The sequence below is a fragment of the Muscardinus avellanarius genome (genome assembly GCF_963383645.1).
Source record: "Muscardinus avellanarius genome assembly, chromosome: 19".
Lineage (NCBI taxonomy): Eukaryota > Metazoa > Chordata > Mammalia > Rodentia > Gliridae > Muscardinus > Muscardinus avellanarius.
The window spans coordinates 33311593-33338558 of NC_137805.1; the positions used below are offsets into that span (position 1 = coordinate 33311593).

A 26966-nucleotide genomic window follows, 5' to 3' on the forward strand; every position below is an offset into this window, starting at 1 on the left:
ATGCCACCGCCATCTGACATCGTCAAAGTGGCCATCGAGTGGCCAGGTGCTAACGCCCAGCTCCTTGAAATTGACCAGGTATGCCTTGGTGATAGCACTGCAAGAGATCGGGGTGCAGGTGGGGCTACCCCTGGGCACCAGGGCCATTGGCATCAGGAGTAAAGACATCCAGCCCGGAGCGGTGGTGTACACATGTAATCCCAGTACTTGGGAGGCTGAGACAGGAGGATCGCAGATTTGAGGACAGCCTCAGCAATATAATGAGACTCTCGACAACCTCACGAGACACTGTTTCAAAATAAAAATAAAAATCTGGGCATGTTGGCACTCGATTGTAACCCTTGTGCTTGGGAGGCTAAGACAGGAGAATCGCAGGTTCCAGGCCTCAGCCACTTAGTGAGACCTTGTTTCCAAATAAACTATAAAATAGGTTTGGGGGCTTGGCCTGGAGGTAGAAGGCCCTGGGAAGTCCCCAGTGCCACAAAAAAGAAGGCCACCCCAGCCTTGACTTGTTTCTGCCTGGCAGGCCCTCTTGGCAGGCCCTGGCATGACTAGTGAGTAGTTGCTGGCAAGAGATCTCTCCTCCTTCTCCTTCTCTTCCAGAAACGGCCGCTGGCGTCCATCATCAAGGAGGTCTGTGATGGGTAGGTTGAAACTCTTCTCTTTTTCATCGTGACCACCAAGCTGAAGCGGCCCACCAGACCCCGAAGGGACTTCCGCAGGGGACCCGCGGTTGGCCGGGTCCCTTTTGTGGGCTCCTACGGGCTGTTGTCCTGCCAAGGAGACGCGTTGACGAGGATGGCCCTGAGACCTCTGAGTCTTCATTTCGAAGCTCTTTTGAGCGCAGGGATGCGCCACTTAAGGTCGCGGTGAGACCCGAGCTCACTGTCCCCTGGGTGCGCCTCCTTCACTGGTGCCGAGCGCCCTTGACCAAAGGCCAAGGGGGTCAGCTTTCAACATCTCAACTGCAGCTTCGTCTTTGCTCTCCTGTGCTCCACTAGGCCACCTAATCCCTCGAGCAGTTCTACTAAAAATCACTTACTTGCGGCTTCTAGGCAGGCCCAAGGAATGGCCACATGGGAGGTATGTTTTCTCTCACACAGGTGGTCGCTGCCCAACCCAGAGTACTACACTCTCCGCTACGCTGACGGTCCCCAGCTCTACATCACGGAGCAGGTGAGCGGGCGGAGGGCACGCGGGCCTCGCGCGCAGGCGGCCCACGGAGGAGGTGGCGCTCTGGGCTTTAATGTCCAGGCAGCTCCAGTTCTGGGGGTTGTTCTCTGGAGAGAGAGCAGCTTCCTCTCCTCCAGGGGCGGAGAGCTCGCTCTGCTTGCTGAGAGCCCGGGGTGTGTGAACAGGCTCTTGGAAGCTCTTTGCCAAGGGACAGGCGGAGAGGGCCTGGCCCAGAGCCTCCGTGCCCGTGCCCGCCGCCCCCAGTGTCCGCAGGGGTCGGCTCCAGGGCTCCCAGGGATACGGAAGTCTGCAGATGCTAAAGGCACAGCTTTTACCGCTCACTCTGCATCGTCCAAACTTGAGGTCCTCTTTACATGACTTACAGAACCTGATACGCTGGAAACTGTGTCAGTATGTGTTCAACTTATTGTTTGGGGAATAATTGCAAGGAAAAAAGCCTACGTGTTGAAAAGCAGTTTTTTCTCCAAATATTTTCAATTTTCCATTGGTTGAACCATCCATAGATATGAACTGCGGATAGGGAGGGCTAACTCTGCCTTCAAATGACCAGAAGTTCTTGTGGGTTCAGCTGGTCTGTGCTGTAGTAATAACTTACGTTCACGCTTTTCTTTTTGTCTTCGCTACCTAGACTCGCAGTGACATTAAGAATGGGACAATCTTGCAGCTGGCCATCTCCCCGGTAGGTGCCCTTCCTTCCTGAGGAGTCTACTAAGTCAGCAAACATGAGCTCCACGTGGCCAGACCCCGCTGGGAGATTAGAGAGCAGGTCTGTGCTCGCGGGTCACTGGCAGCAAACAAGCAAGTAGACGCTCTCTGCCCTGCTCTCCAGGTCTCGGGGCTGCGGGGACTCGGAGGGACCCCTACTGCAGCCTGCGGGTTTCCAGAAAGCCTTCCCAGAAGAGGAATGGGATACCCCGACTAGAGGATAGGCTGGAACTAGTGAGAAAGGAGAGAGTGGAGGTTTTCCAGCAGGGAGCCAAGCTGCTCCACGGTGCAGAGGCGCGCGGGTTGGGAAGGCGCAGGTGCCCCGTGGCTGAGGGTCTGTGGCTGCTGGCGAGGGGCCGGGCACTGAAGGCTCCTGCCCACGGGCTTGGACTTTATCCAGAGGAGGTGGTGACACCGTACGATTTCAAGCAGGAAGGTGCATTCTGTTCACATTTGAATTTTAGAAAGCTCACCTTTGTGACTGCAGAGGATGGACTAGAAGAATAAAGGCTGGCAGAGGGGGGACCTCTTAGAGGCTGACGAGGCGTGCTGGCATCTCTGCGTGGAGGGTGGGCAGGAGGGCGTGACGCTGATGACCTGGCTGTAGGAGTTAGGGAGAGTCCAGCACAGCCCTGCGTGCCTGCAGGAGCCCCCTTCTGTCCCGGCTGAATTCACAGCCGTTCATTTCTGTTGCAGTTTCTTATCTCCTGGAAAATGTGTTAGGATGGAAGAGACGGAGGCTGAAGGTGCAGGGAAGAGGGGCAGTCAATGGCCCAGGGCCTTTCTGGGTCGGGACGGGAGCCTGTGAAGGGCAGGCCCAGGAGGAGGCCGATCAGCGGGCGCAGCTTTCGCTCCACCTGCAGCGCGGCTGCCAGGGAATTATGGGTGTGACGGTGCCAGTTATTTTGGTGAGGGAGAAACTGGTTCACCTGAGAGGAGCGGGTCCACCCAGCACCGAGTGCCCATGTTTTGCCAGTTGTTTTCTTTGCACTATATCATTTAATCCTAATAGCCAGTGAGATCGGTGCTCTCGATAACCCCATTTTGCAGACACAGACACTGAGGACTTAGGCTAAATACCTCACCACGTGTCACACAGCTGAAAACGAGGCCCATGCTGCTCTGAGCCCCAGCCTCGCCACCTCTGGGCCAGTTTCTGGGTGGTGCTCGTCCCCGCTTCTCATTCCAGGGAGCGCATTCTCCCCTCTGCACTCTGCTGATTTAACACGGCAGTCTGGGAGTACTTTAATGGAAGTGCCCGAGCATTTTACAGCCCTCTTGGATGGGCGGAGTAGTTGGTTTTCCCAGAAGCACGTCTCTGGAGTGGGAGGCAGCAGCCCAGAAATGCTGTCTCTGGAGGCGATTGACATTTGGACCGCAGTCTCTGAGTGTGACGCACACCAGTGCTCCTCAGGTCGTTCCGTCCGTGACCTTTTCTCACGGCGCACGTTTCTCCACGTGGCTCTGGGGCGCGCCGTGTCACTGAGCGGGTGCCGTCACCGGCGCTCTGTGACCGTGCAGGCGGACGCTGGCAGCCTGGCTCCTCAGTCGGCCGCAGTACTGGGCCCCAGTCACTGGCCTAACAAGAGGAGGAAAAAAAGACAGCAGGAGAGTGCTTTGCTCTTCAAGGTCTTCCTTTCCAGAGGAGAACATTAAACTCAAAAAGTAGAGAATGACCAAATGGTACGGACTCGTTGCGAGGCCGTGACTGTGGAGGTGCGAGTGCGTGCAGGAGGAGGGCCTGCAGCCGCAGCGTGCGTGCGGGAGGAGGCACAGCCTGTTGGGAGCACTTCCGAGGTGGAGGAAGCTTTGTCTTCCCCAGCCACCATTTGCATAAAGCTTTTTGACATCAGTAGTATCTGCCTCCTTGATTTTTTTTTTTTTTTTGATACTGGGAATTGAACCCAGAGCATTCTACCTCTGAGCTACACCCTAGCACTTTTTGTTTTTGAAACAAGATCTCGCTGAGTTGCTGAGGCTGGCCTCGAGCCTGTGATCCTCCCATCTCAGCCTCCCAAGTACTGGGATTGTACGCGTGTACCTGCATGACCAGCCTCCTTGATATTCTTAAAATGTTTCCCAGAACTGTTATTTTAGGGAACAATGATAAGGACCTTAAGAGAAAGTTTTTAATCATCAGGCTCATTACATTTTAGTAGTAAGAGGACCTTAAAGGCCAACAGGCTAAACCCATCATCAAGTGCAACGTTCCTTCTGTGGTGTGTCTGACAGGTCCTTGTCCAAGCTCTCCCTGATTGCTCCCAGTGCCGAGGGCGGACTAGTTCCTCAGAGAAACCTTTCCGCCACTTGACAGCTTTAATGAACAGAAAACTCCTACCAGTGTCCGTCTCTCTGTGGCTTGCTGCAGTTAGCAGATCTCCCCATCCCTCTTTCCTTGGGAGGGTTTTATTTCCCCCCATAGACCGAAGGGATACAGAACAGATACAGATAACTACAGGTTGGTCTCGGCATGCTGGAAATCCCCTGGTGGATCCGTAAACATTTATTCAGCGACTCCCAAGCAGTGGGAAAACTAGTTCTGCCCGGGCTCAGCTGTCCACGGCGAGGCCCCTGGGCTGTGCGCACGGCAGTGGCCTGCCACAGGGAGCAGGTGGCATACGTTCCGTCCCTGGCCTCACAGTCCCGGGCTGCGCGCCAGCTGATGGAAAGGACCCAGTCGTCCAACATGGAGACCCGGCTGGACGCCATGAAGGAGCTGGCCAAGCTGTCCGCTGATGTGACTTTTGCCACCGAGTTCATCAACATGGACGGCATCGTCGTGCTGACGAGGCTCGTGGAAAGCGGGACCAAGCTCTTGTCCCAGTGAGTACCACCACCGCCGTGCTCCCCGGGCCCCATTCTCCTTTCCCTGGAGTCCCTGCCGCGCACACCTCGCAGAGAGGTGCGGCTCGCTGTCGGGTCCCACACCTCAGGTTCCAGCTGGGGTGTCACCAACTAAGTAACAACTCAAAACAGTACCGTGCTGGGCACGAGGTGCGAGCAGAGCCTAGAAGTCCAGGAGAGCACGCAGCCCGGACAGACCTGCCAAGTGATGAGGGCTACTGGGCCTCCAGACTGTCGTTACCTCCCAGGACAGGCGGCTGTTCGTCACCTGCCCTCTGCGCCCCACCGCCTCCAGCCCACGTCCACACATGGGCTCGCCTCTGCGGTGGGCCTGACTTCCTCTGCCATCTCCCTGCCGCAGTGGACTGGGGGGTGCACCCCGCCACACCCCAAGCACCTTCGCAGTCCTCCAGCGTGGGAAGCCATGCCTTGTGATGGGCAGCGAAGGTCTCTGCCCAAGCCTGTGGAGCCTAAGCTGGCCGGCAGGGAGTCAGAAACCCGCTCAGGCGATCCAAGAGCTCCGAAATGCTCAGCCAAACCAAACAGCTAATCATACGTGTGTTCAGTCTCAGATCTGCCTGCTGCTCTGGAGTCCTAAAGCTCTGAGCCGCCGCAGTACTGACTCTGCGGTCTGAGTAGTGCAGGGCTGGCCTTAGTCTCCCTCTCTTTGGAAGGGGATAGTGCCTACCTCCCGGCATCCCTGTGAGGAGTGCAGGCAGTGAGTCTGAAATGCCTTGCTAGTGAGGAGAGGGTTGTTAATGACAGACACTGCAGCGGCACAGGGGATGAACTGTAGAGGGAAGAGGACCAGAGAGGAAGCATCTCCACCCCGGCTGACCACTAGCACTATGGTGAGGGCCGCGCGTCTATCAGCAGACCGCGAGGCTAATGCTGGGAGACAGTTCCATCTTACAGAGGACGAAATTGAACCTTAAGAAGATAGAATTTAACCGGGCGTGGTGGTGCACACTTGGGAGGCCGAGACGGGAGGATCGATGTTCACGGCCAACCTCAGCTACTTAATGAGGTCCTCGCACCTTAGTAAGACCCTGTTTCAAAATAAAAAATAGAAAATAGGGCTGGGGGTGTAGCTTGGAGATACAATGCTCCTGAGTTTAATCCCCACGGCAAAAAGAAAAGATAAAATTTGCATAGTTAGCAAATAGTTGAACAGGAATTGAACCCATGCCACCCCCTGCGCCTCTTGGCCTGCAGGTGAATATGGCACGGTGCTCCCTTGAGTTTCCCCAACAAGCACTGGAGTTTGACAGAGTTCTGACGTTTTCTTTGTTTTGGGAACTCGATAAGTGTCCTGTGTCCCTAGGATGAACGGCATGGAGAATACAAGCCTAATCACCAACCGCAGTTTTTATTTTCTGATGCTCACTTCCTGGGCTGAGTCCGCGCCGCCCCTGGCTGGGTGCGTGCGGCCGTCGCGGCTGCTCTGACCGACTCCACTTGGGTGTAGACGTCGGAGCCTGTCCCTTTCGTGGGCATCTTCACGCTGTGTTCGCGGATCTGAATCTCTGTATTATTTTGTGTGTGTGTATGTGTCGCACATGTCTCAGCTACAGTGAGATGCTGGCATTCACCCTGACTGCCTTCTTAGAGCTCATGGACCATGGCATTGTCTCCTGGGACATGGTTTCAGTCACCTTTATTAAGCAGGTGAGGCCTCCAGAATCCTGTCTCTCTCCTCCCTCAGTTGCCAGTTGTTCTCTGCGCTTTGGGGAGATGCGGGCAACCCAGCCCAGACCCTGCTGAGGAGCCGCTTATATTCCCCGGGGCCAGATTTTTTATCCTCAAGCTCTGGACTTTCCTTGGCTCCTGAAAGATTTACACCTTGCTATATAGATGCTCCTCAACTTACAATGGGTCCTGAAAAGCCCATCGTAAGCTGAAAACACGGTAAGTCAGAAAGATGCTCAACACACCCGGCCTGCGGCAGGCCACGGCTCAGCCACACGGCGCGGTGGAGTCGAGTCGGTTTCCTCTTGCGATCACTTGGCCGCCGGGGAGCTGCGGCTCACCTCCATTGCCCAGCATTTTGAGAGAGACAGAGAGAGGGGGTGTTGTTGCTGCTATCCCAGGAGAAGATCAAAATTCAAAAAGGATTTCTCCTGAATGCATATGATTGTGCACATTGTAAAGTCGAAAAACCCTAAATTGAAACACCCTTAGTTAAGGACTGGATTTTCAAAGATTGTGCTGGGCTGGGCTCTCAGACTGAATAGGGTCTTAAGTAGAATTTTTTACCTTGAGACTGGGAATAAGCCAGCCAGTCCAGCAGTACCGTCCCGCGTCTTCTGCCCTGCTCCCCTCTCCTTGGTGCCTCGCATGGTAGGTCTGCCTTCTTGCAGGCCTGCCGGAAGCCTGTTTGCCTCCTCAGACCGATCGATCGCTGTGGGTGGGAGGGGCGCTTGTTGTCTGGCCCGCCTTTCTCCTACAGAAGGGGCAGTGCTAATTCAGAAGAGTGGACTAAAGCCAACACATAGCACTGCATCCGCTGACCTAGAATTTCACCTTTCATTAGCTAGGACATTGGGAGCCCCCAACCCTGGAGACGTTTGGGCAAAAGCGAAGCGACCTTGTGTGGAGGGCGTCACAGTGGGGGTTGAGAAGAGGGAGAAGAGTAGAAGACCCAGTGTCCCTTCCGCCTCTCCAAGTCTACGCGGCCTGGACGTGCGCAGGGAAGAAGCGTGCGTCAGCATAATAGTAGATGGAAAGAAAATGAGATCTCAGTTTCAGCAGATCCTCTGATCTTTTTACACTCAGCTTCCTCATGTAAAAATATTGTTTTAGAAAAAAGGATTAAGCAGCCGGGCGTGGTGGTCCACACCTGTAATCCCCGTGCTTGGGAGGCTGAGACAGGAGGATCGCGCAGGTTCGAAGCCAGCCTCAGCTACTTAGTGAGGCTCTCAGCAACTTAGTGAGACCCTGTTTCCAAATAAAATAGAAAATAGGTCTGGGAGTGTAGCCCGGAGGTAGAAAAGGCCCTGGGTTCTACCCTCTACCACAAAAAAAAAAAAAAAAAAAAGGATTAAGTGCCTAGGTTTTGAGAAAACACAGTTGAGTGGATTCTGTAAGCTGAGGTTGAGGTGTCTGTGCCTCAGGAGCCTGGCACAGAGGCCCAGGTGGCCATCACCAGACAGTGTGTCACCTAGCCGCCGCCCACACGCAGGCACCGTGCCTGCAGAACCTCTCCGGCCCAGAGCTCCCAGCTGACTCCCGTCCCTGGGTCTAGATTGCAGGGTACGTGAGCCAGCCTATGGTGGACGTGTCCATCCTTCAGAGGTCCCTGGCCATCCTGGAGAGCATGGTCTTGAACAGCCAGAGTCTGTACCAGAAGATAGCAGAGGAGATCACCGTGGGACAGCTCATCTCGCACCTGCAGGTGTGAGTAAGAGACCCCGCCCCCTGCGCCTGTTGCTCCGGTCTCCTCTACCTCTGCCTGGCATGTATTTCAAGCTGTGTTCATTCCTTATTAATCTCCGTTTCCACACGACAGTCATAATTCAGGTTCAATCACGTCACGCTTCTGCCTGAAACCCCCTGTAACTGTCCTTGCCCCTTTGGCGAAAGTGGAGTTTCCCGTCTCCCCATCCCACCTGGGCACCAGACAGAATTAGTTACGTCCTCTCCCTCTGATGGACCTATGATAATTCTATGCAATACTGTACTTTGATGATCTGTGGCCCAACTTAAACCTTGAGCTTCCTGAGAGCAGGGACCAGCCATCCTTGCATCCCCGCTTTAAGTAGAAGGCTGGCTCGTATTTGTTGGACAAGTGCAAACCAAACTAACAGTGCACCGTGTGGTGAGCGAGGGCGCGCACAAAGGCGGGAGCTCAGGAGGCGGTCCGCGTCGGGCCTCTGGCACGCGAGGCCTCCGCCTCCAGCATATCCCCTGTTCCTCTCTTCCGGCCTCGGTTTCCTAGTCTCTAGACTGGGCAGTCATCCTCATCTTCCAGACCCCGAGGATCAACGGAGATTATAAACCAGTGTGGCATAGTGGCCAGCACAGGTTAGGTATTCAGTAAATTCAAGGTCTTTTTCTTTCCTTTCCTCCCTTCCCTTCCCTTCCCCTCCCTCCCTCCTCCCTCCCTCCCTCCCTTCTTCTTCTCATCCTTCTCCTTTCCTTCCTTTTTTACTATGCATTGAACCCAGGGGCAGTCTACCTCCAAGCTACACCCACAGCCCTATTTTATATTCTTTATTTTGAAACAGCGTCTCAGTTGCAGAGGACCTCACTAAGTACCTGAGGCTGGCCTTGAACCTGTGATCCTCCTGTCTCAGCCTCCCAAGTACTGGGATTACAAGTGCACGCCACCATGCCCAGTTCCTTCCTTCCTTCTTTTACTTATTTATGTATGTATTTATTTTTGGCACTGGGGATTGAACCCAGAGCCATTCTATCCCTGGGCTATGCCTCTAACCCCTTTTTATTTTGAAAAAAGGTTCCACTCAGTTGCTGAGGCTGATCTCAGGCCTACCGTTCCAGCCTCTCAAGTATTACAGGCATGCGCCACCGTGCCCGACTGTTTATTGTGTAAGCAGGTTATCACACTGTAAAACATTTTACCAGATGATAAAACCAGATGGTAATGAACCGTTTGGAGTACCACTTCTCTACTCTCCATTCTTTTTTCTTCAGTTTGACCCCGTCCACACAGTTTAAGGGGTGAAGACTTCCCAAGAAAGGGGTGCTAGTACGGCTCACTCCTTTCTGACACTGGCTCACCCCTGGCCTGTTGGCCAGCTTCACTGCGATCCAGGTCCCCAGGGCTGGGTCATGGCGGTGGCTTCACTCACCTGTGTTCTCATCCCACTTCTCCCTAATCCAAGTAAAAAGAAGCGTGATGACTTCTCCGCCGCTCTAATTTCACCTTGTCACTTTGAAGGGATTCTTCAGCCCCGACTTTCATACCTGAAGAGCCTCGGGTTGACTGTGGTGAGAGGGACATTGTGAACCCCGGGTGGACAGTTCTGGTTTTCTGGTGACTTTACAGCTACTTTCTTTCCTTCATCTCTGAGTCGAGACGGATCCCAGTGGCCTCCCCGAGGATGAGAGGAGTGTGCACACCTTAGGGGTCTGTCGTGAATACAGCTGGCTGTAGCTGACCAGCGTGCTGTGCTGTGAGGGCAGGGGACATGTCTGCTGTTAGGTGCCCAGGGTGTCCCTCCTCGCCAGGGAGCCCATCAGCGCCCCTGCGAATGAGCCAAGGGCGCCCTACAACACGGCCGGGAGGACCAGCAGGTGCCAGGATTGTGAGATTCCAGAGGGAAGATACATTTGTAGTCAAAATGTTGAAATTAGCCAGGTGTGGTGGTGCACACTTGTAATCCCAGCATTCGGGAGGCTGAGACCAGAGGATTGAGGTTCAAGGCCAGCCTCAGCTACTTAGGCCCTTTGCAACTCAGTGAGACCCTGTTTCCAAATAAAGAATAAAAAATAGGGCTGGGGGTGTAGCTTGGAGGTAAATGCCCCTGGATCCAACCCCAGTACCACACACACACACACACACACACCAATTTTGAAGTACCTTTTTTGCCCATTATCCTACTACTAAACATTAAATTGAATGCCCCTCCAGTCTTTTCTTCTGCCTGTTTTTAGCAAAATTGGAACCTTACTATACATATTAGGTGTTTTTGTTTATCCTTTTCTGTAACTGAATACTATATTTTGAATATTTTCTTAAGTCAAAAAATTCTTTTAAAAGGGAAGTTGTGGAATTATTTGTATCCCAGGCACCTTTGGAGATCTGATAACAGCTATGGACTCTTATCTCTTAAGAAAAAATATCTCAGGGTTAATTAAATACATGGAATAATTTCTGGGCTTCACAGACACTCTAAGCCTATTCCTGAATCCCAGGTTAAGAGTCTTTACCTGAAATGTAATTTTTAGCAACTACATATGATTTTTATATGTTAAAGTTGCCAATGGAAATAGTTGGATTCCTTGCCATTCTGTGTTTTTTAATAGTACTCTATTAAAATACCTGATCAAGAAATGTTGCACACCTCTGGTTACTTTCTTGCATAAACTCCTGTTAGTGAAACTGTTGGGTTGAGAATATGCCCAGTTTAGCCGGGCGTGGTGGTACAGGCTAATCCCAGCCACCTAGAGGCTGAGGCGGGAAGATTGCAGGTTCAAGGTTAGCCTGAGCAACTTGGTGAGACTTGTCTCAAAATAACTGGAGCTGTGACTCCGGGGTAGAGTGCCACTGAATTCAATCCTGTTTGGGAAGAAAAAAAAAAAGCCAGTGTAGCTGTTCTTGAGACTTGCCCCCAGATTGTGACCTGCCCGCAGTCTCAGCCCTGTTTTAAACTGAGCACCACCTTGCCGCTCCGCCCTCTGACCTCTGCTTCCTCTCTCCACCCGCGCAGCTCCAACCAGGAGATCCAGACCTACGCCATTGCACTGATCAACGCGCTTTTCCTGAAGGCTCCTGAGGACAAGCGACAGGTCTGTGCCTGCCTCTTCGGCTTCCCACCCCACCCACTCTGCTGCGTGCGCAGTAGAAATGCAGTCCTTTCCCCGGAACTTCCTCCTAGCCTTCCCCGTCAGAGCCCAGCGGGGCGGCTCGCTAAGCAAGTCTTTGCTTAGGGAAACTAGCTGGGTCTCAGATCACAGCAGGGACCCGAAACATTTTCCTCAGGGCCAGACAGTAACTATTTTCCACTTCATGGGCCACTCGGCTCATGCTTTGGCAGCTAGCCAGCCTGGCCATTGCAGCCCAAAGCAGCCTCGGACGAGAGGTGAGCGAGTGGGCGAAATCTTACTTACATAAACAGGCAGCAAGCCTGGTGTGGCCGCGGTGTTATAACTTCTGGGTTAGGGCACTCAGAATAAGGAAAGGGAGAGCCCCTGGGCACCACCATTGAGTTCAAAGAACCTACGACAAATGAAACTTAGCACCAGGTGTCGCGTACAGAGGTCAGTGATCCAGGCTCTGTGCGTCTCCCCCGCTCGTCGCCGTGTGGTAGGCAGGTCGCCTTCTGACCTCAGCGTCTTCACCTGTGATAGCAGAGTGACAACGTCTGCCCGGTTCACCTCACAAGGGTGTCACGAGGGAAAGCTAGACGCCTGTTTTGCAAATGAGGGAACCTGGAATCGCAGGGGGCAGGGGTCTCTGATCTAAGGGGAGGGGGCAGGGACGAACTACTTTTCCCGCCATTGGCTGGGCTAGTGTTTTAAACTCTTGGGTCTCAGCTTCTCTTCCTGTAAGAGGGAAGGGCCAGGTCAGATAACCTCTAAGGGCTCCTCAAACACTGACATTCCCGAGCTCTATAATAAAAGCCTGGTGGCATACAACAGTAAGACTTTTAAATCCTCTTGAATAGCATGGACTCCATGAGATGAGGCCCAAGGGGGACCCTGTGCCAAGCTCTGGGTAGATTCCCGGGGCAGCGCCAGCCCCTGTGGTCCCGTCCGTCCTCGTCTGTCTCGGATGGCATGGCTTGTTGATCTCTTCCTTCCCGTCCTTGGTCCTTGTGTGGATGTACGCTGAAGCTCATTCCGTCTGCTTTTCTCTGTGCTTTTTGCTTTCTGCCAGCAGGACAAGCACCTTAATCCTCTAGACCTGCCTGTCACTGTAAGTAGCACGCTGTGTGGAAGGCCCGCCCTCCCAGGAGGGGAGGTCAGAGCTGGGCAGGAGTCTGGGGGCTTATCCAGATGTCCAGGCCACACCAAGGCCCAGGGAGAGGTTGTGAGATGTAAATCTCACTCATCAGGACCCTGAGGGAGGACAAGTCACAGAAAGACTAGAGGGCATGCCTGCCCCAGGGAGCGTGGCCACCTTCCTTTGGGATTAGCCTTTGTGTGGGTCTCTGTGTCCGCTACGGACGATCCATTGAGAAATAGCCTGTGCCTTTCAGCCAGACGATGCCAGGGACGCATTGCTTCCTGGCCTGCTAGGGAGAGGGTGAAGGTAAACCCCTCTCCTCTTCAGGCTCTTACTAGATACTCAGAACTTGGAAAGGTTTAGACAGTTGACGGAATTGGAATGCTCGTGTCTTGGTTAGAGAGAACTTTAAAGTTAGAGGCTAGCTTTACTCAGAAAAGATGGTGAGCGCTCCCTCCCGCAGCACCAAGAGAGGCTGGGTCCACAACCTGCTGCTGCTCCAGCTGCAGCCACAGCCAGTTAGCCACGCTGTGAGCTGTCCACAGCAGCTGACCTCCTGAGGCTGCCAAGGAGCTTTCTAGGCCGCCCTCCTCCTCTGCCCGCCCGTATGTGCTCTGGGAGTGCAAAGTAAAGGTGACGCTCCTGGCGAGCCCAACCAGTTGGATCATAGTTAGAAATTTAGAAGTGAGAGAAAGGCCTTAGGCCTGAGAAAAAGGAGAGCGCCCACAGGCTAATTCCTCCATAGAGAGGTGTTTCAGCGCCCTCGAGCGCATCGATTTAAAATTATCTATGAAACGAAATGAGGGCAGCTGTTTCAAACTTAAAGCCACCCTAATTAACGCTAGTAAGAAGTGATGACTGCCATTGGGAGGAGGAGACAGAACGACTGAACAGCCATCAGGAAAATTAAGAGCATCGGAGTCTGAGGCTGCTTTGTTTGGGGGAAATAGCTTCAGATTCAGTGGCTCATCAGGGTAGCCCAGTGTCACAACAGAGTAATCACCGAGGCGCCTTCTGCTGAGCCACATCCTCGGCAGTGATTACGTTGTAATCGTACTCTCTTCAGAAGTAACGAATGTATAGATGTTTTTAAAATTTGCATAAGAATGGTCAAAATACCAGTTTTGAGAGAACCCTTCAAACTGCTCCCTGGAAGACTCATTTACGCTGGACACTTTATTGCCTGCTTGTACTAGATAAATAACATTACTATCAAATCTGAACCAAACAGAATGAAAAGGTTAATATGGTACGGGACATTACCCCAGAGCTCCTAACGCATGGCTTTCTAAGCCGGTGAGAAGGGAACAGGTCACTTGAGGGTGCCTGTGCCCAGCCCCGCCTGTGGGCGCGTGTGGGCCAGAGCCCTCTCCGTGGTCTGGGGTCAGCGCTCCCTCAGGCCCCGCCTTGGCAGTGGCCTGAAGCGGTGCATGTGGCTGGGGAACCTCGTGCTGCTCTGTGCTCCGCGCGCGGCGTCCATGGCCGGCATCTTTGTAACGCAAGTGTCCCCATCGTGCGCGTCTCTCTGTAAAGACGATGTGGTCCGTTGTGTCGTTAGGAAGGAAAGCTATACTCTCAAAAAAAAAAGGGGGGGGGATTTTTTTAAAGCTTAAGATGTGTTTGTCAGTGGATTTTCTTCTGCTTATGTTTGAAAATAAACTTTAAGGACAAGAACAAGCCCAGCGTGTATGAAATCGCCACCTCCGCTTGAGAGCGGCCACAGGTGTGGGCCTGCCGGCTCTCCTCACCCTTCCCCTCTTTTCACAGGATATGGCCAGCGCATTCGCGCAGAAGCACCTTCGGTCCATAATCCTGAACGTAAGTGCCCACACCGCAGTGCACTTGGTCATGAATGTTTATTTGTTACAGTGTTAGTAAAATTACTACTGAGTAGTAAGACCCAGAGAGGGAGCTTAATGGGTGCCAAAGTCTCCATCGCCATTAAGTTCTCTTTGGTCATCCGCCGTGCCCAGAGCTCGCTCTCAGAAGTCCTTGCACCGGGCTCTGCAGTGCCTCCGGGGAGGGACCACAGCCATGTACTGCTTGTTGCAACTCCAAAATGTTTATCCAGATAGGATAGGTTAAAATCGGCACAAAAGAGGGCAGTAGTTCCCCCAACTCACTGATCTTAGTCCTGAATCGCGTAGGGCACCAGCAGAGATGATGAGTGTGCACGTGCCCGGAGACCTGTGGTCCAGGGAAGACAGCGACCGTGCAGGTGTGGTCAGTGCTTCCTGGACACCTGTGGTGTGGGAGAGGGTGGGAAGAGCAGCGGGTCCTCACTTAGACTGGAACGGTCAGGAAGCCCTGGAGGGATGTGTGTGGCTGAGCCTTGGAGGACAAGTGGGCACACTACAAGGACAGGAATTTCAGCTGGAGCAGCGGAAGCCAAGAAGGACCCCACGATGGGAGCAGGGTCGGCAAGGAGCGAATGTGTGCTGGGGCTGGAGGGGCGGCAGGTACCAGATCAAGGGGAACCTTAGTTACTCCAGAGGGCAATTGACAGGACTTACTGAGGACCTCGAGATAACCAGGAGTGCATTTTAGACCACACAACAGCGGTGTGTCTCCTGAAGGGAGGAGAGGAGAGGAGTTGTTGGGGAGGGGTCTGGAGAAAGGTGTCCTGCCTTGTTACCATGGCAGCAGTGTGGGTGCCAGAGGCAGAATTGAGGAACTGGAAGCTGGGCTGGAGAGCCAAGGGTCTGAATTGAAACAGTTTGCTGGGCCTGGTTGGGCTGGTGGTGCACGCTTGTAATTCCAGTACTTGAGAGGCTGAGACTAAGCTACTTGGTGAGGCCCTATGCAACTTAGTGAGGCCCTTTTTCAAAATAAAGAATAAAAAATAGGGCTGGGGCCGGGCGTGATGGTGCACGTTTGTAATCCCCGTGCTTGGGAGGCAGAGACAGGAGGATTGTGCAGGTTCGAAGCCAGCCGCGCGTGCTGGCTTAGGAGACCCTGTTTCCAAATAAAAATGTAAAAATAGGTCTGGGAGTGTAGCCCGTAGGTAGAAGGGCTCCCAGGAACCCCAGTACCACCAAAAAAAAAAAAAAAAAAATAGGGCTGGGATTGTAGCTTAGAGGTAGAATGCCCCTGGAATCAATCCCCAGTACCGCAAATTAATTAATTAAACGGAAGCCATTTTATCCAATTTGTTGTCAAAAACAAGGGAAGAGCTGGGCTTGATGGCACTTGGCTGTAATCTCAGTTCTTGGGAGGCCGAGGTAGGAGGATGGAAGGTTTGAGAACAGCCTTAACAATTTAGTAAAACTTTCAGCAACCTAGTGAGATGCTGTTTCAAAACAAAAAATAGAAAAAGGTCTAGGGGTATAGTTCAGAGCTTAGAGATAGAATGCCCCGGGTTCAATCCTCAGCACACAAGGGGGAAAAAATGCTGAGCATGGACTTTGGAGTCCACCAGCCCCTGCTCTGTCATTTTCCAATCTGCTTTGATCCTGAGCAGATTCGCGTCACTTCTTTGGGCTTTGACTTGCTCGTCTCAGAGACACACACGCGTGCGCACGCACACACACACACACACACACACACACACACACACACACACACGTCAGCAAGACAGAATGCAAAGGTGACAGTTCAGGAAGGAAGCGCTGAACGCCAGTGAGGAGTCTTTGGCTGGTGTGAATGCCGCAGAGCTGGCGTGGTGCTCACAGCCGGCCACAGACTGGGAGGACGGCCCCGAGTAGAGGCCACGGACATGGCCCCAGGATGGGACGCAGGCTCCCACGCGGGGATGGCGGCACTCCTGAGCAGCCGGGGTGTCCGGCACCCTCTGCCTGTGGGGTCAGGGCGGCCTTCGAGGGCACTTAGTTATGTCTGAGACTTGTTACCTTCCTGAGCTTAGAAATCCAGCTCCTTCCTGAGTGAGCCTCATGAGGCAGAGATGCCACCACAGAAGACAGTTGAGCATCAGGACCTAGTGACCTGCCGGGGCATGGTTGACAGGCCCACGGAAGTCCAGGGACGGGACTGAGCCGAGCCAGGGCTTAGTGCTCAGGCGTTCGATGGTCCGTAAACTGTACCCTGTCACACTCGAGCCACGCTCCTCAAGGCCTTGCTGGCCAGAGTAATTACCTGTAATTACCTTTCTTCTTTTCTTTTTTTGTGGTGAGTGGAGGGGCAGTGCTGGGACTGAATCCACGGGCATTCTACCTCTGAGCTACAGCCAAACCTGTGTGTGTGTGTGTGTGTGTGTGTGTGTGTGTGTGTGTGTGTGTGTGTGTGTGTGTACAGGGGCTCACTAACTTGCTGAGTGTCTTGCTATGTTGCTGAGGCTGGCCTTGAGCCTTTGCTCCTCCTGTCTGAGCCTCCCAAGTACTGGGATTACAGCCGCACCCAAGTGGGTATTGCCTTTGTGCCATGGTGTCTCTAGAGTTTGAGAAAAGGGGTTGAAGTGGATGGAAACCAAGAGCATGTCGCCTCTCCCTCTCTCCAAAGCTGTTTTATAAATTGTGGAGAGAAGTGAGGGGGTAGATAAGGAGGGAGAAATTGGAGGTGTGGAGAAGAGACAGCAGAGGAGAAAGGACTCGGGGTGAGCCGAGGGGCGTGGAGGGCGGCATGGGCCCAAGAGAGAGCAGAGAGAACGGAAGCCTGGGGGGCCAGAGCCACGGGACAGAGCCGGTCACGTCCGTGCTGGAGAGACGGCAGCGGAGCTAGTGGAGGGCGGGGCTGAGGTCCAGCGGGCGCGCACTGCACACACACTGATTCGTGGAAGCACTGCCCAGAGTGGACGGCATTTCACAGCCACCTGGGCCTCCAGATGGGTACAGGTGGCTGGGGAGCTAAATGCACACTTTTGCTTTTAATTTCAGTTCAATTTAAATTCCCATATTTGGCCTGTGACAACTGTACCAGGTAGAGCAGAGCTAGGGAGAGAAGCAAGCTGGGGCACGCGGCTGGGGGAGAGGTCGAGCAGCTCCGGCTGGTGGGAATAAACGAGGTACCTGTTCTCAGTGCAGTGTTAAAAGAAATAGAGGAGCCGGGCGTGGTGGCGCACGCCTGTGACCCTGGTACTTGGAAGGCTGAGGCAGGAGAATCACAAGTTCGAGGCCAGTCCAGGCCATTTAGTGAAACTCTGTCTCAAAAGAAAATAATTTTAAAGGGCAGGGAGCCAGGCATGGTGGCACACGCCTGTAACTTCAGTACTTGGGAGGCTGAAACAGAAGATTGAGGGTTTGAAGCTGACCTCAGCAACTTAGACCCCCATCTCAAAATTTAAAAACATAAAATAGGGCTAGGAGTGTAGCTCAGAGATAGAATGCCCCTGTGTTCAGTTTCCAGTCACACACACACACACACACACACACACACACACACACACACACCTGGGGATGTAGCTCAGTGGTAGAGCACTTGCCTGGCATGGACAAACCAATTCAAAACCATCATTACAACATGTCATGAGTTTAAAACATTATTAGTTACACGTCTTACATTTTCTTTTTTCAAACTACAGCTTCAGGGCCTGGTGCACCTTTGACACATCACACTGTGTGTCAGGTGTCCCACAGCCCCTTCGTTCCCGTGGACCATCCAATTGGACTGCATAGGTCTAAATGGACCAGTCCAAAGCGCTCTAGAGCAGGCCTGTGCAGGAGAGCTCTGTGCTAGCGGAAAGGTCTGCACCTGGTTTGTGTGGCAGCCATTAGCCGCAGTGTCTGGGGCGACTAAGAAGCTGAAGTTTTGGGGAGGCTGAAACAGGAGGGTGGCAGGTTCGAAGCTGACCTCAGCAACTTTGCTAGGCCTTAAATTGTTTTTTAATGGATTTACTGTAAATCACCTCCAGGGTTAGCACTGCCAAGATGGACAGGACAGCTCTGGCCAGGGCCACTGAGTAAGAGAACCCCGAGGGGCAGGAGTGGGACCTGAGAAAAATGGTCAAGAGGCTCATTTGGCCAGAAAGAACCCATATAATAGAAATCGGGGTGGTAGGTGGACAGTGGAAGGGACAGCGAGGGCAGTGGGGGGCAGGACACTGGGGTGAGCAAGATGGGTACACAGGATACAGGTGCTGTCAGCAGGACAGACAGGGCAATACAGCATGCAGGAGAAAGGCAGACGGACAGACTGTGAGTGAGGACAGGGGCCCAGAGTTGGAGGTGGGCACCGGGCCAGAGGAAGGCGTGATGGCTAGCGGGTGACAGAGGAGAGGACAGAGTGAGAGGGGGGGCTAGGGCCCTGGGGAACCCAGGCGCCAGGAGAGAGCAGGGCGTGAGCCGGGCAGGAGAGGCACACGTCCTCCTTTGTGTAGGCATTTCAACATCACGCAAAGAAATTGCTGTCCTAAGGGCAAAGCCACGGCAGCGTTTTCTTTCTCTGAGAGAAAAATGAGCCCCGTTCTGCGTGCAGCCCGTTGTCCTGGCGCAGGTGCCTGATGGGAGCCGGCCGCCCAGCCTCGGTGGGGCAGCACCTCATCTGGCATGGCCCAGGCCAGTGCAGGGGCAGCGTCTGCCCTCGCCTGCCACCTGCCTGCTGAGGGAGTGCAGAGGAAGGGACGGCGCTCGAGGCCCGCAAGTGAACCTTCTCCGCCTGAATCGAGCCCATTCATGTTCCATCCCCTTCTAGAACATTGAAGCCCCTGTGTGTGGGAGGCGGCTCGCTCCCTGCCCGGTGCTTCTTATTTTTTATTTTTCCTTCTTCACTAGCATGGATATGGCTCTTCAGATGAAGACAGTCAGCTCACCCCCCTCTTCCCTGCCCTTGCTTTTTCTAGCATGTGATCCGAGGGAACCGCCCAATCAAAACAGAGATGGCCCACCAGCTTTATGTCCTTCAAGTCCTGACCTTTAACCTTCTGGAAGAGAGGATGATGACCAAGATGGACCCCAATGACCAGGCAGGTGCTCAGTGGCCAGTTCCTTCCTGGCGTAAATCATGCGCTCCTTTCACCTGGCTGCTGGGCGTTCCACCCTTAGTCTGTGCGCCAGGTACTGTGCGTGGTTTTGTCTGCAGAAGCAGTGTGTGGCTGAAGTTTGTGAAGCCAGCTGAATGCACCTACAGGGGCTCCCTGGCCGAGCTGTTCCCGGCCCGCTGGGTAGAGATGGTGCCTCTGGAGAGCTTGGTGCAAGAGAGCCTGCCCGCCCTGTCACTTCCCGGCTCCCCTTGGCCAGCTGATTCCGCTGCTGACTGTCTGTTTCCCCTCTCAGGCTCAGAGAGACATTATATTTGAACTGAGGAGGATTGCATTTGACGCTGAGTCTGACCCCAGCAATGTCCCTGGGAGTGGGACTGAAAAGCGCAAAGCCATGTATACCAAGGACTACAAGATGCTGGGGTTTACTGTAAGTCCCCGAGTGCAGAGGTGGGGGCTTTCCTCCCCATGGGAAGTCAGAAGGCCCACCTGACAGCTCCTCGTGGGGCCTAAAGCAAACAGCATGACAAGGCAGAGGGTCCTGACGCTGCTTTGCTTTGCAGCAGCAGGTTTGAAAGTTCACGTGTAGCATTTGGCCTGAGAAGCACCCGTCAGTGGAGGTCAGCCACGTGGTGGAGAGGGGACCCGTGCCCCTGTAGCGAGGTTCTATGCAAAGCCAGAGTGGTGACGGAATGTGGCTTGATTAAGTGTGCACACCTGCTCTGTGCCTAGAAGCACACTAGGTGCTAGGGGTGCAGGATGCGGCAGCCCCGGCCCAGCACTGTGGAGCTCAGTACTAGCAATGGGACTGTGAACAGCACTCATACCTAGGCACTGGCAGCGTGCAGAGGGAGGCGCTGGGTCACTGCACGCCAGCAACCGCTGGGGCTCAGACCGGTGTGTTTATTTCTCCAGAACCACATCAACCCGGCCTTGGACTTTACCCAGACGCCTCCTGGAATGCTGGCCCTGGACAACATGCTCTACCTGGCCAAAGTGCACCAGGACACCTACATCCGGGTAAAGGCCGCCTGGCCCCGTCCCGTGCCCATCTCCTGCCTCCCTCCCTCATTTTCTAGTCCTCCCTTTTCTCTTCCCCCACAGATTGTCTTGGAGAACAGCAGCCGAGAAGACAAACACGAGTGCCCCTTTGGCCGCAGCGCCATCGAGCTCACCAAAATGCTCTGTGAAATCCTGCAGGTTGGGGAACTACGTAAGTCTCTGCGCCCGGCCCTCCCTGGCCTTCGGCCAGCCTCGCCGCCAAGAGCTGGTAGGACGAGGTTGTGAACAGTTAGCGTCAGTGGCGCCCAATAGCCTTAGGGGCCTGTTAATACTGAGTGAGCTGACAGTCCATCTGATCCTGGTCTGTGGGGATCATGGCTGTGGCTTTGTTCGAGCTGGTCATTGGAGGTGTGTTCAGAAGTTGCCAGGGCTAGCTGAGCCCAGAGCAGGTGGAGGCAGACCAAGAGAAAGCGCCCTGCGTCCTGGAGAAGAGAGCCAAACCCATGCTCCCTGGCGGCCCCGTCCCTGGTCTGCTTTTGCCCCTCAGGATTTTGATGCAGAGGCTCGAGAGTTTCCGGCTGTGAGCTCCCAGGCCCCTGTGGGCAGAGCCTGCATCCCAGGCCCCTGTGGGCAGAGCCTGCATCCTCTCTCTGTGCTTTTCTCCCACAGCCAATGAAGGGCGCAATGACTACCACCCGATGTTCTTTACTCATGACCGAGCCTTTGAAGAGCTCTTTGGAATCTGCATCCAGCTGTTGAATAAGACCTGGAAAGAGATGAGGGCAACAGCAGAGGACTTCAACAAGGTCAGGGGACTATCACACAGCAGTCTCTGACAGCTGGCCAGCGCCTGGGGATCCCTGGGCTAGGAAACCGGCTTAGTCTGCAGAGCCGAGTCACAGGACTGAAAGAGCCTTGTCCGCTGATGGCGACTTCCGCTGTGACCTTCAGCAGGTGTCTTCTCCTTGGTGCCCCAGGCCCTCGTGTGCCTGGGGAAGCCAGCACCTGTTCCTCCCGTCCTTGTCGTGGCCGGCTGTGCCCTGCTGTGTGTGGTCACTTGAGTTAGGAGAGCAGGGGGCTGGCCTGTGACGCGCACCAGGGGCCTATAGATGTTCATCCTCGGTGCTTCCTGGGCCGCTATGGAGAGCGCCGTGCTGGGCCCTCACAGGCTGCCCGTGTGGTCGCTCAGGGTTTTGAAGTTGATCACCTCATCATAAAGAAGGGAGCAGTTTTAGCCGGGCGTGGTGGCGCACGCTTGTTATCCCCGAGCTTGGGAGGTGGAGACAGGAGGATCGTGCAGGTTCGAAGCCAGCCGCGCTGGCTTAGGAGACCCTGTTTCCAAATAAAAAGTATAAAACTAGGTCTGGGAGTGTAGCCCGGAGGTAGAAGTGTTTCCAGGAACCCCAGTACCACCAAAAAAAAAAAAAAAAAAAAGGAGAAGCGTAAAGAAGTCACTCATCACCCCGCACGGCGGCCGCCATCAGGCTCTCCTCTGGTCTTTGCTTCCACGCCTCTTCCTTAGTCTGCACTTGCCACGGGTTTCCGGTTTTGTTTTGTTTTGAAGCAGTTGTGTAGAGGAGATTGTTTTAGGGCAGCTCTAACCCCCCAGGCCCTGTGCCGGCCTCCGTGCAGCTCTCCATACACTCTGGCACAGCGCCATCCCCTTAGAGACGAGGAGGGGGCTGAGTGGTAAGTGACTCTCAGGAACAGGCCCAGGGGCAGAGCCAAGATCTAAAGCATCTCTCTAATTCCAATGCCTGTGTTTATTCCTGGGTACCAGTGGCTGCTTGGAATACATGACAAGTGAAGTCCCGGCCACCATCTGTCCCTTGACCTGCGTAAGCACCAAGGTGACCCTCGGAGCCGGCTCCCGCACCTGCTGGCTGGCGTCTGGAGGCCGCTTCCTCCGCGAGCCTCTCTCCAAGGTCAGCCCGCGGTCGCGGTCACAGCCACACTGAGCCGACGCGTCTCTCCTCTCAGGTCATGCAAGTGGTGCGAGAGCAGATCACGCGGGCTCTGCCCTCCAAGCCCAACTCCCTGGACCAGTTCAAGAGCAAACTGCGCAGCCTGAGCTACTCGGAGATCCTGCGGCTGCGCCAGTCGGAGAGGATGAGTCAGGACGACTTCCAGTCCCCACCCATCGTGTAAGTGCCGCCTGGAGGGCCTGGCGCGCGCGGCCGCCCGGCCACTCACTCTGTGCTATCCGCCCCAGGGAGCTGAGGGAGAAGATCCAGCCGGAAATCCTGGAGCTCATCAAGCAGCAGCGGCTGAACCGGCTCTGCGAGGGCAGCAGCTTCCGAAAGATCGGGAACCGCCGGCGGCAGGGTGAGGCCCGGGCCGCGGGGAGGCCGGCCACGCATCCTTCGCCCTGCCTGGCCAGGCCTTCCCAGTGCTGCCCGCTCACCCTTGGCTTGTGTTCTAGAACGGTTCTGGTACTGCCGCCTGGCGCTGAACCACAAGGTTCTGCACTACGGAGACTTGGACGACAACCCTCAAGGGGAGGTGACATTCGAGTCCCTGCAGGAAAAAAGTAGGTCCCTTCTCTGCTGACGGTGGGGTTAGGCTCGGCAGGAGGCTCGGCCCTGGCTGCTTCAAACAGCCGCCTGTTCTTGGGCCCAGGCCCTCTTGGGACCTGGTTCCGTATCAGAGGTCCGGGCCTGGCCCGCCTGGGCTTGTGTGCAGAGCTGCCGAGCGCAGACATGGGCATGTCGGTAGGTCGTCAGGGTGCAGGACTGTTGAGAGGCCAAGCTCTGGAGCCTGACTCCCGAAGTCAGATTCTGCCCCTAATTAGTCATTAATTCTGATTAGTTCCAAGTTCATCCTCACCTCTGCCTTGGTTTTTTCTGGTAAATGAGAATTACAGTCACACACCCCACCTACGAGGCCTGCATGAGTAATGAAGAGTGGCTGGCAGCTGCCCACTGCGAGCAGCTGCCCCTGGTGTTCGTGCTGGTGGCAAAGTGACACCCGCGAGCTCTGACCCAGTCTCACCGGTCCGTTGCCTGCAGGAAGTGAGCACGGAGGAGGGAAGAGTCCAGGCCCTGCGCCATGGCCCCTCCCCGAGGCAGTGGTCCTCTCTGTCTGGGGGCCGTGATTCCCTGACACGCTGCCCAGGGCTCCCCTTCCAGCACCGAGGCAAGCACTGACCAGCTTGCAGCATGCACTGCAGATGCTAATTTCCATCATCTCTCAGTTCCTGTTGCAGACATTAAGGCCATTGTCACTGGGAAAGATTGTCCCCACATGAAGGAGAAAAGTGCTCTGAAACAGAACAAGGTGAGTGGCGCGGCAGCCACGGGCTCGCGGTGACCCTGCGAGCGCAGTGGGGGGCATGCTTGCTTGCCTCCCCTCTCCATGTTCTTGAATGTTCTGTTAAGAATTTTGAACATACACAAAAATAAATAGAACCCAAATACATGCCTCACCCAGTCTCAGCCACCGTGGCCCATTCTGTGAATCACTAAAGAAAAAGACTTTCACCATGATCCTGACACCATGCTCACACCTACAGGGGGGCAAAGGTAGTGCTCTCATTTCAAGTGCTCCCTTCAGACCTGTTTGAAATGTCCTCCACTTGTCTTCGGAATATTGCAGTTTCTCTATATGAAAATCTATAGCCAGGCGTGGTGTCTCACGCTTGTCATTCTGGTACCTGGGAGGCTGAGACGGGAGGATCGCAGGTTCGCGACCAGTCTCAGCAACCTCATGAGGCTCTCCGTGACTTAGCGAGACCCTGTTTCAAAATAAAAACTAAAATCAGGCTGAGATACAGCTCGGAGTGCTCCTGAGTTCAATCCTCAGTACCACAAACGACAACAACAACAACAACAACAACAAAAAATACACACACACACACACACACAAAACTTGAGATGTACAAACACTCATACCCATTTTGTTGACATCAGAATCCAAATAAGGCCTGCATGTTGCCATGAGCCTTCTTACGTCTCTTCATTCATAAATCCCCCGCCATCTTTCCCATCTTTTTTTCTTTGCAGCTTATTAGTTGAGGGAACCAGGTTGCTTGTTTGGCAGTTTCTCCGAGTCTTTATCTCCCCCTGGTGCAGTCAGCTTGTTCCTCCGTCCCAGATCTGTATATTGTTGGAGGGCTCTCGAGGTTTGATTTGGTTCAAGTTTAACTCTCTGGCAGGACCATGCTCAGCGCCTCATTCCATTAGTACGTTAAGATTTGCAAACTAGTGATACGCTCGCGCAGGCGTTCCTTTTATTTATGAGCTGAACTACTTCTCTGAAGAGAAACTTGCCCTTTTCTACTAGCAGTTTCCCAGCCCTGCAGTTCATGTAAGAGAGGGGGACACATCCTCTGTTATTTTATGTATCCACTTTTAAAACAGTTGTGCAATTTGTGTAAGGAGGATGCATTCTCTATTCTGAGTTACTTCCCTGATGTCCTGCAACAGTAACCAATTTTGTGTCTGTGGTTTGCTTTGTGCTTTAGTATAATGAACTCAAGGATTTATACAAATTGTTTCAATCCATTGCAGCTATTTTATTGCTGCTCAAATGGCCCCATCTTTGCAGTTTATATATATTTTTTAATTTTGTTAAAACTTTCCAGTGCCAGCTGGGTATGGTGCTTGTAATCCCCGCGCTTGGGAGGCGGAGACAGGAGGATCACGCAGGTTTGAAGCCAGTCGCGCGTGCTGGCTTAAGAGGCCCTGTTTCCAAATAAAAATGTAAAAATAGGTCTGGGAGTGTAGCCCCGAGGTAGAAGGGCTTCCAGGAACCCCAGTACCACCAAAAAAAAAAAAAAACCAAAAAACTTTCCAGTGCCAATTTGTAGTATGATAGTCAATCACTTTAGCAACATTAAAATAAGGTACATTTAAGGTAGCATGCAGTCACGGGCTCTGACGTGCAAGGGTCCGAGTGTTGAAAATGACTTTTCTCCAGGACTGCACCTGGACTAGGGCAGGGAGCGGGGAGCTAGGTCAGTGGACACCGGGCTCATCTCCAGCTGCACCTGCGTGCATGCTCACGGTCCTTGGCAGCGCCATATCTAAAACTGAAATATGTGGTTAGTGCCACGTTACTAGGACTTTGGCCAAGTCCGTGATGTGCAGAGTCCCGGCCATCTTGTTGTTCCACCTAACTGAAAGCTTTGTCCTTAGGAGGTGCTGGAATTGGCCTTCTCCATCCTGTATGACCCTGATGAGACCTTAAACTTCATTGCTCCTAACAAGTACGAGGTGAGTGCGTGGCGCTGCCTTGGACAACGCGGCCCTCACCTGGGCTCTGCGCTGGAGGGGGGAGTGGGTAGGAGCTGGTGGCCACAGCTGGTCTCAAAGGTCACCACCAGCTCCAGATGCCAAGGATCTGCTCGGATGTAGCCTTTCACCCCTGAGCGGTTCTCTCCACAGTCTTTACCAGTGACAGCTGCCGAGCTGTACTCTGCACTAACTTGCTGCGGCTGGCCTCCAGTTTGCAATCCTCCTGCTGCCTCCGCCTCCCGATTTTAGGCATGTGCCACTGCACCCAGCTCTTTAGAACTAATTTTTTTCAACATTGATTGACTGGGTAATTTAACTCTTTTGAATCAAAGTTGAGACCCTGCAGTGTTGCTGTTTATGACCTGATTTTTTCACCTCCTCCGTGTTCCCCTCCCGGTTCTCATTTTGAGGAACGGCTGGCCACAGTCACCACAGATCTGTACCTGACTTCACGTCAGTGATGTTCTGGTTTCAGGTCTCACCTTCTTCTATTACTTAGTTGTACTTTTACATCACATTTCATATTAAGGAGTTTTATTGTAAATCTCCCATAAAAAACAAAGATACCTTTAGAAAGTGCGTGCTCCCCTCTCAGCGTATCTTGGCTCTGAACGTGCCGGGGACTTTGGCGGGATCTCCTGCAGCCCCGGGGCTACCGTGTGACACTTGCAATGTGCTCCCTGCAGTACTGCATCTGGATTGATGGCCTCAGTGCCCTCCTGGGGAAGGACATGTCCAGCGAGCTGACCAAGAGTGACCTGGACACCCTGCTGAGCATGGAGATGAAGCTGCGGCTCCTAGACCTGGAAAATATCCAGATCCCCGAGGCGCCACCACCAGTCCCCAAGGAGCCCAGCAGCTATGACTTTGTCTATCACTACGGCTGAGCCCGAGCCGAGGCCGTGGAGCCCAGGAGGGGACCGGGCCTGCAGAGACGCGCGTGCTGTTGCCTTGCCTCCTGCTCGGACAGAGTTTGTGACCACGTGGCCGGCCAGTGCCAGCACTCCTGACTCACCTCAGGCCGCCAGCGCTTCCTGGCCCCTGTCCACTGTGAGTCGTGAAGGCAGGGCGCTTTGCCCTCCCGCCATCGCGAAGCCTGGGACGGGGCCAGGAGGGACGGACAGCGGTGCCCTCACCTTCCAGCCCAGCAACTGCACCTTCATCTGGGTTTAACAGCCACCACCTTTTTTTTCTGATCCTGATCTGTGGTGGCTGCGCCCAGAAAGGAAACGTTGCCTGCAGAGGACAGGTAACCTGGGCCCGCTGAGAGTCTTGAGTGACCACCTCTGGGTGGCCCACTCCTGTGACCCAGATCTGCATACAGGCCTCGGGCCTTCTCCTTCATCTTCTTCATGAGGGCTCACTCCAGCCTCATCCGGTGCCAAGACATTGCTGCTTCTGAGGTTTGGGTCTACCATCTCTGGTCTTTAGAGCTATCAGCTCTCTCATGCCTGAATCGTGCAGGATTCAGGGCAGATGGGAATTTCTC

At 54.0% G+C, this 26966-nt stretch overlaps 1 protein-coding gene across 3 annotated transcripts; it reads left to right on the top strand.

Moving 5' to 3' along the window:
- Positions 1 to 26364, top strand: ELMO2 (engulfment and cell motility 2; the record flags this gene model as incomplete). 3 transcript variants are annotated; one of them, XM_080716298.1, is made up of 21 exons in its annotated part: positions 1 to 78; positions 604 to 644; positions 1104 to 1176; positions 1823 to 1873; positions 4541 to 4722; positions 6312 to 6411; positions 7988 to 8139; positions 11136 to 11214; positions 12308 to 12343; positions 14141 to 14191; positions 19104 to 19226; positions 19537 to 19671; positions 20157 to 20261; positions 20346 to 20454; positions 20913 to 21049; positions 22224 to 22387; positions 22456 to 22568; positions 22666 to 22773; positions 23437 to 23519; positions 25379 to 25456; positions 26164 to 26364. In XM_080716298.1, 21 exons carry the CDS (start codon positions 1 to 3, stop codon positions 26362 to 26364), a joined length of 2199 nt encoding a protein of 732 aa, XP_080572424.1. The 3 variants fall into 3 exon arrangements, with proteins under 3 accessions (XP_080572424.1, XP_080572425.1, XP_080572426.1); XM_080716299.1 differs by lacking the exon at positions 12308 to 12343; XM_080716300.1 differs by lacking the exon at positions 12308 to 12343 and having other exon boundaries at positions 6318 to 6411.
- Positions 26365 to 26966: the final 602 nt, after the last annotated feature.